General features: G+C 39.2%; 1 protein-coding gene across 1 annotated transcript in view; it reads right to left on the bottom strand.

Annotated features, from left to right (window-relative positions):
- LOC128467564 (titin-like) overlaps window positions 1–17,227 on the bottom strand; it is a 45,409-nt gene that overhangs the window by 12,183 nt on the left and 15,999 nt on the right. Inside the window, exons 9-36 of the mRNA XM_053449226.1 lie at window positions 16,872–17,138; window positions 16,311–16,583; window positions 15,564–15,818; window positions 15,164–15,430; window positions 14,602–14,874; window positions 13,780–14,034; window positions 13,379–13,645; window positions 12,818–13,090; window positions 12,071–12,325; window positions 11,671–11,937; window positions 11,100–11,381; window positions 10,286–10,540; window positions 9,885–10,151; window positions 9,323–9,595; window positions 8,500–8,754; window positions 8,099–8,365; window positions 7,537–7,809; window positions 6,715–6,969; window positions 6,315–6,581; window positions 5,737–6,006; window positions 5,212–5,466; window positions 4,811–5,077; window positions 2,891–3,151; window positions 2,495–2,761; window positions 1,445–1,699; window positions 1,078–1,344; window positions 533–805; window positions 28–282 (exon numbers count right to left, since the gene is read on the bottom strand). Of these exons, the coding sequence (XP_053305201.1) occupies window positions 28–282; window positions 533–805; window positions 1,078–1,344; window positions 1,445–1,699; window positions 2,495–2,761; window positions 2,891–3,151; window positions 4,811–5,077; window positions 5,212–5,466; window positions 5,737–6,006; window positions 6,315–6,581; window positions 6,715–6,969; window positions 7,537–7,809; window positions 8,099–8,365; window positions 8,500–8,754; window positions 9,323–9,595; window positions 9,885–10,151; window positions 10,286–10,540; window positions 11,100–11,381; window positions 11,671–11,937; window positions 12,071–12,325; window positions 12,818–13,090; window positions 13,379–13,645; window positions 13,780–14,034; window positions 14,602–14,874; window positions 15,164–15,430; window positions 15,564–15,818; window positions 16,311–16,583; window positions 16,872–17,138 (7,416 nt within the window). The remainder of the gene's footprint in view (window positions 1–27; window positions 283–532; window positions 806–1,077; window positions 1,345–1,444; window positions 1,700–2,494; window positions 2,762–2,890; window positions 3,152–4,810; window positions 5,078–5,211; window positions 5,467–5,736; window positions 6,007–6,314; window positions 6,582–6,714; window positions 6,970–7,536; window positions 7,810–8,098; window positions 8,366–8,499; window positions 8,755–9,322; window positions 9,596–9,884; window positions 10,152–10,285; window positions 10,541–11,099; window positions 11,382–11,670; window positions 11,938–12,070; window positions 12,326–12,817; window positions 13,091–13,378; window positions 13,646–13,779; window positions 14,035–14,601; window positions 14,875–15,163; window positions 15,431–15,563; window positions 15,819–16,310; window positions 16,584–16,871; window positions 17,139–17,227) is intronic.

Genomic DNA, 17,227 nt, shown 5'->3' with positions numbered 1-17,227 from the left:
CAGGCTATGTGAGTCCATTATACTCACACGTGGCCTCCTTCACTGGATCTGACGTCCGGCTGCAGGTCCCGCTCACTGTCTGTATAGTGACCGAGTATTCTCTGCCCGGGAGTAAGTCGGTGAAATTCACTCGGGTAGAATTAGTTTGGGTTGTTTGATTGACGACTCCTCTCAGAGTAACATTGTAATAACTCACTTTCCCTGGTGGTTCTATCCAGGTCACCAAAAGGGAATTGATAGAATTGTTGTTTTTCACGATGATATTCTGAGAAACTCCTGGAACTGAAGGAAATAAAAAGAAGTTAAACCAAATACAAGAATTATTTCATTTTATGAACATACATCTTATGCTGTTGCTACAGATCCATTCTACAAAATAACTCCAAATAAAGATGCTCTATAATATAATTTATATTATCCTATTAAGTAGCTTTTTTTTATATAATTAAATAATTTTGTTGCACATATAATTCATATCAAATCATCATTTATCTGTAAACATTAACTTTCTGTAATAATGATTCACACTCACCGGTGCAGGTCGTATACGAGGCCGGCTGACTCTCGGTTATGTTATCGCCCGCTCTTGTAAATACGGTGAATGTATACGTTTCCCCGGCAACTAGATTTGTTACATTATATAGTTCAGATCTTACGGTTGTTTCATTGATCAGGTTCCCGGACGATGACTTGGTTTGTACTCGGTAGGAGTAATCACTGTTATACTCATCAGGGGTATCCCAAATCAGAAAAACATAACCTGAAGTCGCATTTATGGCCCTGAGATTTCTTACAGGCATCGGGGCTAAAGTAAGAAAGTAAAAAGTTATCAGAATAAATCCTAAAAAATACATTCTATAAGAATATACAACTACCGGTCTTACTATTATTTCTCTGGACAGAGAGAGAGAGAGAGGTTTGTAAACATTAGCATTTATAAATTGGTTTAATTTGAAATATTATAAATACTCTAAATGGGTGAAGAATAAAATCATAACGGAACCCAACAATGGAAACGATTGGAATCTCATATAACAGGGGAATCCATTACAGAACATACAGAAATCAGGTACCTACTTGTGTAAACATCTGTGCTGACAGCAGAACTCTGATACTTCTGGGCTCCAACTGTTACTACAGAAATAGTGTACTTTGTCCCAGATCTGAGATTCTGAAGGGTAATGTTTGACACGTTACTTGAGACACTCCATGCCCCTGAAGAATTCCTATAAGTTACATTAAAAGACTTCTCCGCGTTGGTCATTTCTATTGGGTCTCCCCAGGACAATGAAACATTGTTTGTTCCAGGGGAAAGAGAGGGTATGGAGCCTGGAGGGGTTGGGTCTATAAATCAAAGAAAAGAGTATTCAGCTATAGCAATAGATGATTATAAATAATTGATATGCTAACAGTATTGCAGGCTATGTGAGTCCATTATACTCACACGTGGCCTCAGTCACTGGATCTGACGTCCGGCTGCAGGTCCCGCTCACTGTCTGTATAGTGACCGAGTATTCTCTGCCCGGGAGTAAGTCGTTGAACTTCACTCCGGTAGAATTAGTTTGGGTTGTTTGATTGACGACTCCTCTCAGAGTAACATTGTAATAACTCACTGTCCCTGGTGGTTCTATCCAGGTCACCAAAAGGGAATTGATAGAATTGTTGTTTTTCACGATGATATTCTGAGAAACTCCTGGAACTGAAGGAAATAAAAAGAATTTAAACCTAATACAAGAATTATTTTATTTTATGAACATACATCTTATGCTGTTGCTACAGATCCATTCTACAAAATAACTCCAAATAAAGATGCTCTATAATATAATTTATATTATCCTATTAAGTAGCTTTTTTATATATAATTAAATAATTTTGTTGCACATATAATTCATATCAAATCATCATTTATCTGTAAACATTAACTTTCTGTAATAATGATTCACACTCACCGGTGCAGGTCGTATACCAGGCCGGCTGACTCTCGGTTATGTTATCGCCCGCTCTTGTAAATATGGTGAATGTATACGTTTCCCCGGCAACTAGATTTGTTACATTATATAGTTCAGATCTTACGGTTGTTTCATTGATCAGGTTCCCAGACGATGAGTTGGTTTGTACTCGGTAGGAGTAATCACTGTTATACTCATCAGGGGTATCCCAAATCAGAAAAACATAACCTGAAGTCACATTTCTGGCCCTGAGATTTTTTATAGACATCGGGGCTAAAGTAAGAAAGTAAAAAGTTATCAGAATAAATCCTAAAAAATACATTCTATAAGAATATACAACTACCGGTCTGACTATTATTTCTCTGGACAGAGAGAGAGAGAGAGGTTTGTAAACATTAGAATTTATAAATTGGTTTAATTTGAAATATTATAAATACTCTAAATGGGTGAAGAATAAAATCATAACGGAACCCAACAATGGAAACGATTGGAATCTCATATAACAGGGGAATCCATTACAGAACATACAGAAATCAGGTACCTACTTGTGTAAACATCTGTGCTGACAGCAGAACTCTGATACTTCTGTGCACCAACTGTTACTACAGAAATAGTGTACTTAGTCCCAGATGTGAGGTTCTGGAGGTTGATGTTTGACGCGTTACTTGAGACACTCCATGTGCCTGAAGAATTCCTATAAGTTACATTAAAAGACTTTGTTGCATTCTTCATATTTATTGGGTCTCCCCAGGAGAATGAAACGCTGCTTGTTCCGGTGGAGAGAGAGGTTATGGTGCCTGGAGGAGTCGGGTCTGGTGAATAAAAAGCAACGATGTTTATTCAGAAAAATATATTGTTACAGAAACTAAACACAAGTCATGCAACCTTTAATACAATAGTTCCATGGATTTAGTCTGACCCATGTATCCCGTGATACTCACACGTGGCCTCAGTCACTGGATCTGACGTCCGGCTGCAGGTCCCGCTCACTGTCTGTATGATGACCGAGTATTCTCTGCCCGGGAGTAAGTTGGGGAAATCCGCTGTGGTAGAATTCGTTTGGATCGTTCTATTGACGTCTCCGTTTAGAGTAACATTGTAATAACTCACTATTCCATCTGATTTTGTCCAATTAACGTGAAGGAAATTAGTGGAATTCATATTGGTCAACTGGATATTTCTGGATCCCACTAAACCAGGTACTGAACGGGAAGAGAAACACAATTTAATAATTTAGCCAGAATTGAGGAAACTTTATGCCGTGGTCTTTTCGTCAGAAGCGGGGGATCCATTTACATGATGTGAAATCAGTAAGCACAGAACATATACGAACTGCCGTTATGTTTTATGATGTTAACATGATCTCACATGTGTATTTGTTCCCCCTGGAGTTACTTCTTAAGTCATTAAAAGCACTAAGATCCTATTTTTCTTATTCCTAATGAATTACTTTTATTAGCCTCCAATTGCAGAGTTTTATAGGAACATTGGCATATTTGCTCATTTCAATTAGCAATAAGTATGCTGGTGTTGAAACAACAAGACTATGCACAATATATATTCAAATCAGTAATTACACTCCTGTCTTGTGAAAATGCTGCACTGCAGTTGCGCTATGCACTAAAAAATGCAATTTATTCACTGGCCTCTCAAATATCTGCTGTACAAGTCTGGTATTCGTGGTCGCCAAATGTGGTGTTAAACAAAAGATAAAAATATAACACAAAGATTTGTCTACTTTAACAGATATTTCATAAGAGACAAAAACACAGTAACATACAATACATGAGTGACAGCCCAGCATACAATGCAACACTTTCCAAGACTAACCTGCAAAGTAAAGGTCCTACATAACCCAGCAGACCACCGGTTGCCCCATCCATGCAGGATGGTGGGCAGAGAGACTGAACTAAGATTTTGCATTCAACGGGCATATTGAATCACTGTAAGTTTGCCCTCGTTAACAGATCAAAAGACACGTGTGATACAGCAGGAGCTCAACTAGCAAAAACATTGACAACCATACTTGTTATGTCACCACAACTGGCATGAGCTTTCTTTGTGTTTTTGACCAAAGGAAAAGTGTTAGCATAAATGTGCATGTGTAAGTGTCCTTGTGTTGGCATGGATGTGTATGTGTGTGTCCATGTGTTAGCATGCATGTGTAAGTGTGTGTGTGTTAGCATGAATCTGTATGTGTAAGTGGTGTGAGAGAGAGTGCGTGTTAGCCTCAGGGTGTAAGTGTGTGTTGCTTTAGAATCCTAAAAATAATAAGAGAAGATTACAGCACACTTGAATGATGCGTATATTTCCGTTTCGTAATCAAGGTATGTGGTTGTTTACAGAGATTTCTTAGCGAGATGGTTATTGCAGATTTAAAGTCAAGCTGTACAATTATATTTTCTAAAGTAAATAATTGATACCTCATTGGTATAACAGAAATTTATAATAATAACATATATTTTAAATACTTGGTAATAGACACTCACCGGTGCACGTAGTATACGAGGCCGGCTGACTCTCGGTTATGTTATCGCCCGCTCTTGTAAATACGGTGAATGTATACGTTTCCCCGGCAACTAGATTTGTTACATTAAATAGTTCAGATCTTACGGTTGTTTCATTGATCAGGTTCCCAGCCGATGACTTGGTTTGTACTCGGTAGGAGTAATCACTGTTATACTCATCAGGTTTATCCCAAATCAGAAAAACAGAACCTGAAGTCACATTTCTGGCCCTGAGATTTTTTACAGGCATCGGCGCTAAAGTAAGAAAGTAAAAAGTTATCAAAATAAATCCTTAAAAAAAAAAAAATTACAACTGCCCGTCAATTAAAGAGCCTACAGAAATCAGGTACCTACTTGTGTAAACATCTCTGCTGACAGCAGAACTCTGATACTCCCGGGCTCCAACTGTTACTACAGAAATAGTGTACTTTGTCCCAGATGTGAGGTTCTGGAGGTTGATGTTTGACACGTTACTTGAGACACTCCTTGTACCTGAAGAAGTTCTATAAGTTACATTAAAAGACTTCTCCGCGTTGGTCATATTTATTGGGTCTCCCCAGGACAATGAAATGCTCTTTGTTTCAATGGAGAGAAAGGTTATGGAGCCTGGAGGGGTCGGGTCTGGTAAATAAAAAGAAACAATGTTTATTTAATCAACAAAAAATATTGTTATAAATACAAAATACAGAGTAATAAAATCTTTATCATAATAGTCACGTGGACTTGGTCTCAAACACAGACCCCAATATACTCACACGTGGCCTCCTTCACTGGATCTGATGTCCGGCTGCAGTTCCCGCTCACTGTCAGTATAGTGACCGAGTATTCTCTGCCCGGGAGTAAGTCGGTGAAATTCACTCGGGTAGAATTAGCTTGGGTTGTTTGACTGACGACTCCTCTTAGAGTAACATTGTAATAACTCACTTTCCCTGGTGGTTCTACCCAGGTCACCAGAATGGAATTCGTAGAATTGTTATTTTTCACGATGATATTTCCAGGAATCCCAGGTACTGAAAGATTATATAATTAAGTAGATTTACTTGTGAAACTGTGACAAATCTCCAATGTGTTCTTATATTCCGAATGAGGGAGTTTACATGCAATATACAAGGTGCTATAGAAAAGTGCAGACATACAGCTTAAATTCTCCTAGACTTCATTAATGATGCTTTTTTTATTAGGTACATACGTTGCCATTAACTATTTACTCCTGTAAATGTTTTAGATACACATTAATACCTTCTCCAACAATATTATGAGAGATTGCTAAACACGCTTACCAGTGCAGGTCGTATACGAGGCCGGCTGACTCTCGGTGACACCATCGGCCGCTCTTGTAAACACGGTGAATGTATACGTTTCCCCGGGTGTCAGATTAGTTACTGTAACTGATTCAGATCTTACGATAGTTTCATTGATCAGCATCCCAGCCGATGAGTTGGCTTGTACTCGGTAGGAGTAATCATTGTTATACTCATTAGGTTTATTCCAAGTCAGGGATATAGATTCTGAAGTCACATTGTTTTGGAGCTGGTTTATCACCATGGGTTCTAAAGTAAGAACCAAAATGGCATCAAAATCGGCAACAGAAAACACACAATAAACATACAGGAGCTTACGTCTTTGATTAATATTCCTCTACGGAGTTTTCTCAAAGCTTTCATTATAAATTGACAGAATGGGAAATGTTACCGATACATGAAAAGGCTAACAAACTGTCAGAGAGAAGCGACTATAACTAAAGTCACATTATTGTCTAGAAGCCGTTTTTACCATCATGTCAGATTGATTTCATGTCACACGGGATCTGATATAACAAGATGATCCATTACAGAACCTACAGAAATCAGGTACCTACTTGTGTAAACATCTCTACTGACAGCAGAACTCTGATACTCCCGGGCTCCAACTGTTACTACAGAAATAGTGTACTTTGTCCCAGATGTGAGGTTCTGGAGGTTGATGTTTGACACGTTACTTGAGACACTCCTTGTATCTGAAGAAGTCCTATAAGTTATATTAAAAAACTTCTCCGCGTTGGTCATATTTATTGGGTCTCCCCACGACAATGAAACGCTCTTTGTTTCAATGGAGAGAAAGGTTATGGCGCCTGGAGAGGTCGGGTCTGGGAAATAAAAAGAATCAATGTTTATTTAATCAACAAAATAAATGTTATAAATACAAAATACAGAGTAATAAAATATTTAGCATAATAGTCACATGGACTTGGTCTCAAACACAGACCCCATTATACTCACACGTGGCCTCCTTCACTGGATCTGATGTCCGGCTGCAGGTCCCGCTCACTGTCTGTATAGTGACCGAGTATTCTCTGCCCGGGAGTAAGTCGGTGAAATTCACTCGGGTAGAATTAGTTTGGGTTGTTTGATTGACGACTCCTCTCAGAGTAACATTGTAATAACTCACTTTCCCTGGTGGTTCTATCCAGGTCACCAGAAGGGAATTCATAGAATTGTAATGTTGGACTGAGATATTCTGAGGGGTGCCGGGTACTGAAATAAATAAATGATAAGACGAATAGTTAATTTTATGTATACAGAAGCATCCATGGTGATGAGGTCCACTTATATGACCCTGTGAATTAGTAGACATTTGTTAATACTTGGCCTGAAGAGTAGGTTTAACGTAAACACAGAGACCCAAATCTAATTATTTAGGAACAGTTCTCTGTGACAGGCGTGTGATGTGGCAGACGGCTTAAAGGGCACCCAGAAGAGCATTTATTGCCCGTGCAGAGCTTACTGAAAATAATACCCCTGTTACTTTTACATTTGTAACAAATTTAGGTTTCATTTCTAATGTTTACAATTTTTATACATTTTCTTTTTGACTATATACACAACTCTAGGCTTTAGTCTGCTTTCTATGCTGGGCTATAAGAATGTATATGTTGGAATAGTTTTTTTCCTTAAACCCGAAGTGCAGGAATCTTCCACGTCTACGCTATGGTTCCTTGGCCTCTACTTTCACACGGGGGGCTAATTTCTTTTTAATTTAAATGCAAAAAATTACCAGCACTATAATTTCCTTTTCTATGCCAGAAGTGAATCAGTACTCACATGTGCAGGTCGTATACGAGGCCGGCTGACTCTCGGTGATGCCATCGGCCGCTCTTGTAAACACGGTGAATGTATACGTTTCCCCGGCTGTCAGATTAGTTACTGTAACTGATTCAGATCTTACGATTGTTTCATTGATCAGCATCCCAGCCGATGAGTTGGTTTGTACTCGGTAGGAGTAATCACTGTTATACTCATCAGATTTATTCCAAGTCAGGGATATAGATTCTGAAGTCACAATGTTCTCTCGCAGCTGGTTTATCACCATGGGTTCTAAAGTGAGAACCAAAATGGCATCAGAATCGGCAACAGAAAACAGAATAAACATACAGGAGCTTACGTCTTTGATTAATATTCCTCTACAGAGTTTTCTCAAAGCTTTCATTATAAATTGACAGAATGGGAAATGTTACCGATACACGAAAAGGCTAACAAACTGTCAGAGAGAAGCGACCATAACTGAAGTCACATTATTGTCTAGAAGCCATTTGACCATCATGTCACACGGGATCTGATATAACAAGATGATCCATTACAGGACCTACAGAAATCAGGTACCTACTTGTGTAAACATCTCTACTGACAGCAGAACTCTGATACTCCCGGGCTCCAACTGTTACTACAGAAATAGTGTACTTTGTCCCAGATGTGAGGTTCTGGAGGTTGATGTTTGACACGTTACTTGAGACACTCCTTGTATCTGAAGAAGTCCTATAAGTTATATTAAAAAACTTCTCTGCGTTGGTCATATTTATTGGGTCTCCCCAGGACAATGAAACGCTCTTTGTTTCAATGGAGAGAAAGGTTATGGGGCCTGGAGGGGTCGGGTCTAGGAAATAAAAAGAAACAATGTTTATTTAATCAACAAAAAATATTGTTATAGATACAAAATACAGAGTAATAAAATCTTTAGCATGATAGTCACATGGACTGGGTCTCACACACAGACCCCATTATACTCACACGTGGCCTCCTTCACTGGATCTGATGTCCGGCTGCAGGTCCCGCTCACTGTCTGTATAGTGACCGAGTATTCTCTGCCCGGGAGTAAGTCGGTGAAATTCACTCGGGTAGAATTAGTTTGGGTTGTTTGATTGACGACTCCTCTCAGAGTAACATTGTAATAACTCACTTTCCCTGGTGGTTCTATCCAGGTCACCAGAAGGGAATTCATAGAATTGTGATGTTGGATTGAGATATTCTGAGGGGTGCCGGGTACTGAAATATATAAATGATAAGATGAATAGTTAATTTTATGTATACAGAAGCATCCATGATGATGAGGTCTACTTATATGACCCTGTGGATTAGTAGACATTTATTAAAACTTCGCCTGAAGAGTAGGTTTAACGTAAACACAGAGACCCAAATCCAGTCATTTAGGAACAATTCTCTGTGACAGGCGTGTGATGTGGCAGACGGCTTAAAGGGCACCCAGAAGAGCATTTATTGCCCGTGCAGAGCTTACTGAAAATAATACCCCTGTTACTTTTACATTTGTAACAAATTTAGATTTTATTTCTAATGTTTACAATTTTTATACATTTTCTTTTTGACTATATACACAACTCTAGGCTTTAGTCTGCTTTCTATGCTGGGCTATAAGAATGTATTTGTTGGAATTGTTTTTTTCCTTAAACCCCAAAGTACAGGTATCTTCCATGTCTACGCTATGGTTCCTTGCTCTCTACTTTCACACGGGGTGCTAATTTCTTTTTAATTTAAATGCAAAAATTTACCAGCACTATAATTTCCTTTTCTATGCCAGAAGTGAATCAGTACTCACATGTGCAGGTCGTATAGGAGGCCGGCTGACTCTCGGTGACGCCATCGGCCGCTCTTGTAAACACGGTGAATGTATACGTTTCCCCGGCTGTCAGATTAGTTACTGTAACTGATTCAGATCTTACGATAGTTTCATTGATCAGCATCCCAGCCGATGAGTTGGTTTGTACTCGGTAGGAGTAATCACTGTTATACTCATCAGATTTATTCCAAGTCAGAGATATAGATTCTGAAGTCAAATTGTTCTTTTGCAGCTGGTTTATCACCATGGGTTCTAGAGTAAGAACCAAAACGGCATCAGAATCGGCAACAGAAAACAGAATAAACATACAGGAGCTTACGTCTTTGATTAATATTCCTCTACAGAGTTTTCTCAAAGCTTTCATTATAAATTGACAGAATGGGAAATGTTACCGACACACGAAAAGGCAAACAAACTGTCAGAGAGAAGCGACTATAACTGAAGTCACATTATTGTCTAGAAGCCATTTGACCATCATGTCACACGGGATCTGATATAACAAGATGATCCATTACAGAACCTACAGAAATCAGGTACCTACTTGTGTAAACATCTCTACTGACAGCAGAACTCTGATACTCTCGGGCTCCAACTGTTACTACAGAAATAGTGTACTTTGTCCCAGATGTGAGGTTCTGGAGGTTGATGTTTGACACGTTACTTGAGACACTCCTTGTATCTGAAGAAGTTCTATAAGTTATATTAAAAAACTTCTCCGCGTTGGTCATATTTATTGGGTCTCCCCAGGACAATGAAACGGTCTTTGTTCCAATGGAGAGAAAGGTTATGGAGCCTGGAGGGGTCGGGTCTGGGAAATAAAAAGAATCAATGTTTATTTAATCAACAAAAAATATTGTTATAGATACAAAATACAGAGTAATAAAATCTTTAGCATGATAGTCACATGGACTTGGTCTCACACACAGACCCCAATATACTCACACGTGGCCTCCTTCACTGGATCTGATGTCCGGCTGCAGGTCCCGCTCACTGTCTGTATAGTGACCGAGTATTCTCTGCCCGGGAGTAAGTCGGTGAAATTCACTCGGGTAGAATTAGTTTGGGTTGTTTGATTGACGACTCCTCTCAGAGTAACATTGTAATAACTCACTTTCCCTGGTGGTTCTATCCAGGTCACCAGAAGGGAATTCGTGGAATTGTAATGTTGGACTGAGATATTCTGAGGGTCTCTGGGTACTGAAATAAATAAATGATAAGACGAATAGTTAATTTTATGTATACAGAAGCATCCACGGTGATGAGGTCTACTTATATGACCCTGTGGATTAGTAGAAGTTTATTAATACTTGGCCTGAAGAGTAGGTTTAACGTAAACACAGAGACACAAATCTAATTATTTAGGAACAATTCTCTGTGACAGGCGTGTGATGTGGCAGACGGCATAAAGGGCACCCAGAAGAGCATTTATTGCCCGTGCAGAGCTTACTGGAAATAATACCCCTGTTACTTTTACATTTGTAACAAATTTAGATTTTATTTCTAATGTTTACAATTTTTATACATTTTCTTTTTGACTATATACACAACTCTAGGCTTTAGTCTGCTTTCTATGCTGGGCTATAAGAATGTATTTGTTGGAATTGTTTTTTTCCTTAAACCCCAAAGTACAGGTATCTTCCATGTCTACGCTATGGTTCCTTGCTCTCTACTTTCACACGGGGGGCTAATTTCTTTTTAATTGAAATGTAAAAAATTACCAGCACTATAATTTCCTTGTCCATGCCAGAAGTGAATCAGTACTCACATGTGCAGGTCGTATACGAGGTCGGCTGACTCTCGGTGAGGCCATCGGCCGCTCTTGTAAACACGGTGAATGTATACGTTTCCCCGGGTGTCAGATTAGTTACTGTAACTGATTCAGATCTTACGATTGTTTCATTGATCAGCATCCCAGCCGATGAGTTGGTTTGTACTCGGTAGGAGTAATCACTGTTATACTCATTAGATTTATTCCAAGTCAGGGATATAGATTCTGAAGTCAAATTGTTCTTTTGCAGCTGGTTTATCACCATGGGTTCTAGAGTAAGAACCAAAATGGCATCAAAATCGGCAACAGAAAACAGAATAAACATACAGGAGCTTACGTCTTTGATTAATATTCCTCTACGGAGTTTTCTCAAAGCTTTCGTTATAAATTGACAGAATGGGAAATGTTACTGATACATGAAAAGGCTAACAAACTGTCAGAGAGAAGCGACTATAACTGAAGTCACATTATTGTCTACAAGCCATTTGACCATCATGTCACACGGGATCTGATATAACAAGATGATCCATTACAGGACCTACAGAAATCAGGTACCTACTTGTGTAAACATCTCTACTGACAGCAGAACTCTGATACTCCCGGGCTCCAACTGTTACTACAGAAATAGTGTACTTTGTCCCAGATGTGAGGTTCTGGAGGTTGATGTTTGACACGTTACTTGAGACACTCCTTGTATCTGAAGAAGTCCTATAAGTTACATTAAAAGACTTCTCTGTGTTGGTCATATTTATTGTGTCTCCCCACGACAATGAAACGCTCTTTGTTCCAATGGAGAGAAAGGTTATGGAGCCTGGAGGGGTCGGGTCTGGGAAATAAAAAGAATCAATGTTTATTTAATCAACAAAAATATTGTTATAGATACAAAATACAGAGTAATAAAATCTTTAGCATAATAGTCACGTGGACTTGGTCTCACACACAGACCCCATTATACTCACACGTGGCCTCCTTCACTGGATCTGATGTCCGGCTGCAGGTCCCGCTCACTGTCAGTATAGTGACCGAGTATTCTCTGCCCGGGAGTAAGTCGGTGAAATTCACTCGGGGAGAATTCGTTTGGGTTGTTTGATTGACGACTCCTCTCAGAGTAACATTGTAATAACTCACTTTCCCTGGTGGTTCTATCCAGGTCACCAGAAGGGAATTCATAGAATTGTAATGTTGGACTGAGATATTCTGAGGGGCGCCGGGTACTGAAATAAATAAATGATAAGATGAATAGTTAATTTTATGTATATAGAAGCATCCATGGTGATGAGGTCTACTTATATGACCCTGTGAATTAGTAGACATTTGTTTAAACTATGCCTGAAGTGATGGCTTAAAGGGCACCCAGAAGAGTATTTATTGCCCGTGCAGAGCTTACTGGAAATAATACCCCTGTTACTTTTACATTTGTAACAAATTTAGGTTTCATTTCTAATGTTTACAATTTTTATACATTTTCTTTTTAACTATATACACAACTCTAGGCTTTAGTCTGCTTTCTATGCTGGTCTATAAGAATGTATATGTAGAAATTGTTTTTTTCCTTAAACCCGAAGTGCAGGAATCTTCCACGTCTACGCTATGGTTCCTTGGCCTCTACTTTCACACGGGGGGGGCTAATTTCTTTTTAATTTAAATGCAAAAAATTACCAGCACTATAATTTCCTTTTCTATGCCAGAAGTGAATCAGTACTCACATGTGCAGGTCGTATACGAGGTCGGCTGACTCTCGGTGATGCCATCGGCTGCTCTTGTAAACACGGTGAATGTATACGTTTCCCCGGCTGTCAGATTAGTTACTGTAACTGATTCAGATCTTACGATTGTTTCATTGATCAGCATCCCAGCCGATAAGTTGGTTTGTACTCGGTAGGAGTAATCACTGTTATACTCATCAGATTTATTCCAAGTCAGGGATATAGAATCTGAAGTCACAATGTTCTCTCGCAGCTGGTTTATCACCATGGGTTCTAGAGTAAGAACCAAAATGGCATCAGAATCGTCAACAGAAAACAGAATAAACATACAGGAGCTTACGACTTTGATTAATATTCCTCTACGGAGTTTTCTCAAAGCTTTCATTATAAAGTGACAGAATGGGAAATGTTACGATACACAAAAAGGCAAACAAACTTTCAGAGAGAAGCGACTATAGCTGAAGTCACATTATTGTCTAGAAGCCGTTTGACCATCATGTCACACGGGATCTGATATAACAAGATGATCCATTACAGAACCTACAGAAATCAGGTACCTACTTGTGTAAACATCTCTACTGACAGCAGAACTCTGATACTCCCGGGCTCCAACTGTTACTACAGAAAAAGTGTACTTTGTCCCAGATGTGAGGTTCTGGAGGTTGATGTTTGACACGTTACTTGAGACACTCCTTGTATCTGAAGAAGTCCTATAAGTTATATTAAAAAACTTCTCCGCGTTGGTCATATTTATTGGGTCTCCCCAGGACAATGAAACGCTCTTTGTTTCAATGGAGAGAAAGGTTATGGCGCCTGGAGGGGTCGGGTCTAGGAAATAAAAAGAAACAATGTTTATTTATTCAACAAAAAATATTGTTATAGATACAAAATACAGAGTAATAAAATCTTTAGCATGATAGTCACATGGACTTGGTCTCACACACAGACCCCATTATACTCACACGTGGCCTCCTTCACTGGATCTGATGTCCGGCTGCAGGTCCCGCTCACTGTCAGTATAGTGACCGAGTATTCTCTGCCCGGGAGTAAGTCGGTGAAATTCACTCCTGTAGAATTAGTTTGGGTTATTTGACTGACGACTCCTCTCAGAGTAACATTGTAATAACTCACTTTCCCTGGTGGTTCTATCCAGGTCACCAGAAGGGAATTCGTGGAATTGTAATGTTGGACTGAGATATTCTGAGGGGTGCCGGGTACTGAAATAAATAAATGATAAGACGAATAGTTAATTTTATGTATACAGAAGCATCCATGGTGATGAGGTCCACTTATATGACCCTGTGAATTAGTAGAAGTTTATTAATACTTGGCCTGAAGAGTAGGTTTAACGTAAACACAGAGACACAAATCTAATTATTTAGGAACAGTTCTCTGTGACAGGCGTGTGATGTGGCAGACGGCTTAAAGGGCACCCAGAAGAGCATTTATTGCCCGTGCAGAGCTTACTGAAAATGATACCCCTGTTACTTTTACATTTGTAACAAATTTAGGTTTCATTTCTAATGTTTACAATTTTTATACATTTTCTTTTTGACTATATGCACAACTCCAGGCTTCAGTCTGCTTTCTTTGATGGTCTATAAGAATGTATATGTTAGAATTGTTTTTTCCTTAAACCTGAAGTGCAGGAATCTTCCACGTCTACGCTATGGTTCCTTGGCCTCTACTTTCACACGGGGGGGCTAATTTCTTTTTAATTTCAATGCAAAAAATTACCAGCACTATAATTTCCTTTTCCATGCCAGAAGTGAATGAGTACTCACATGTGCAGGTCGTATACGAGGCCGGCTGACTCTCGGTGACGCCATCGGCCGCTCTTGTAAACACGGTGAATGTATACGTTTCCCCGGGTGTCAGATTAGTTACTGTAACTGATTCAGATCTTACGATAGTTTCATTGATCAGCATCCCAGCCGATGAGTTGGTTTGTACTCGGTAGGAGTAATCACTGTTATACTCATTAGATTTATTCCAAGTCAGGGATATAGATTCTGAAGTCAAATTGTTCTTTTGCAGCTGGTTTATCACCATGGGTTCTAGAGTAAGAACCAAAATGGCATCAAAATCGGCAACAGAAAACAGAATAAACATACAGGAGCTTACGTCTTTGATTAATATTCCTCTACGGAGTTTTCTCAAAGCTTTCGTTATAAATTGACAGAATGGGAAATGTTACTGATACATGAAAAGGCTAACAAACTGTCAGAGAGAAGCGACTATAACTGAAGTCACATTATTGTCTACAAGCCATTTGACCATCATGTCACACGGGATCTGATATAACAAGATGATCCATTACAGGACCTACAGAAATCAGGTACCTACTTGTGTAAACATCTCTACTGACAGCAGAACTCTGATACTCCCGGGCTCCAACTGTTACTACAGAAATAGTGTACTTTGTCCCAGATGTGAGGTTCTGGAGGTTGATGTTTGACACGTTACTTGAGACACTCCTTGTATCTGAAGAAGTCCTATAAGTTACATTAAAAGACTTCTCTGTGTTGGTCATATTTATTGTGTCTCCCCACAACAATGAAACGCTCTTTGTTCCAATGGAGAGAAAGGTTATGGAGCCTGGAGGGGTCGGGTCTGGGAAATAAAAAGAATCAATGTTTATTTAATCAACAAAAATATTGTTATAGATACAAAATACAGAGTAATAAAATCTTTAGCATAATAGTCACGTGGACTTGGTCTCACACACAGACCCCATTATACTCACACGTGGCCTCCTTCACTGGATCTGATGTCCGGCTGCAGGTCCCGCTCACTGTCAGTATAGTGACCGAGTATTCTCTGCCCGGGAGTAAGTCGGTGAAATTCACTCGGGGAGAATTCGTTTGGGTTGTTTGATTGACGACTCCTCTCAGAGTAACATTGTAATAACTCACTTTCCCTGGTGGTTCTATCCAGGTCACCAGAAGGGAATTCATAGAATTGTAATGTTGGACTGAGATATTCTGAGGGGCGCCGGGTACTGAAATAAATAAATGATAAGATGAATAGTTAATTTTATGTATATAGAAGCATCCATGGTGATGAGGTCTACTTATATGACCCTGTGAATTAGTAGACATTTGTTTAAACTATGCCTGAAGTGATGGCTTAAAGGGCACCCAGAAGAGTATTTATTGCCCGTGCAGAGCTTACTGGAAATAATACCCCTGTTACTTTTACATTTGTAACAAATTTAGGTTTCATTTCTAATGTTTACAATTTTTATACATTTTCTTTTTAACTATATACACAACTCTAGGCTTTAGTCTGCTTTCTATGCTGGTCTATAAGAATGTATATGTAGAAATTGTTTTTTTCCTTAAACCCGAAGTGCAGGAATCTTCCACGTCTACGCTATGGTTCCTTGGCCTCTACTTTCACACGGGGGGGGCTAATTTCTTTTTAATTTAAATGCAAAAAATTACCAGCACTATAATTTCCTTTTCTATGCCAGAAGTGAATCAGTACTCACATGTGCAGGTCGTATACGAGGTCGGCTGACTCTCGGTGATGCCATCGGCTGCTCTTGTAAACACGGTGAATGTATACGTTTCCCCGGCTGTCAGATTAGTTACTGTAACTGATTCAGATCTTACGATTGTTTCATTGATCAGCATCCCAGCCGATAAGTTGGTTTGTACTCGGTAGGAGTAATCACTGTTATACTCATCAGATTTATTCCAAGTCAGGGATATAGAATCTGAAGTCACAATGTTCTCTCGCAGCTGGTTTATCACCATGGGTTCTAGAGTAAGAACCAAAATGGCATCAGAATCGTCAACAGAAAACAGAATAAACATACAGGAGCTTACGACTTTGATTAATATTCCTCTACGGAGTTTTCTCAAAGCTTTCATTATAAATTGACAGAATGGGAAATGTTACGATACACAAAAAGGCAAACAAACTTTCAGAGAGAAGCGACTATAGCTGAAGTCACATTATTGTCTAGAAGCCGTTTGACCATCATGTCACACGGGATCTGATATAACAAGATGATCCATTACAGAACCTACAGAAATCAGGTACCTACTTGTGTAAACATCTCTACTGACAGCAGAACTCTGATACTCCCGGGCTCCAACTGTTACTACAGAAAAAGTGTACTTTGTCCCAGATGTGAGGTTCTGGAGGTTGATGTTTGACACGTTACTTGAGACACTCCTTGTATCTGAAGAAGTCCTATAAGTTATATTAAAAAACTTCTCCGCGTTGGTCATATTTATTGGGTCTCCCCAGGACAATGAAACGCTCTTTGTTTCAATGGAGAGAAAGGTTATGGCGCCTGGAGGGGTCGGGTCTAGGAAATAAAAAGAAACAATGTTTATTTATTCAACAAAAAATATTGTTATAGATACAAAATACAGAGTAATAAAATCTTTAGCATGA

The sequence above is a fragment of the Spea bombifrons genome, chromosome 10 (assembly GCF_027358695.1).
Source record: "Spea bombifrons isolate aSpeBom1 chromosome 10, aSpeBom1.2.pri, whole genome shotgun sequence".
NCBI lineage: Eukaryota > Metazoa > Chordata > Amphibia > Anura > Pelobatidae > Spea > Spea bombifrons.
The sequence above is the reverse complement of the archived record's forward strand: the minus strand, read 5'-3'. Positions and strand labels throughout refer to the sequence as shown.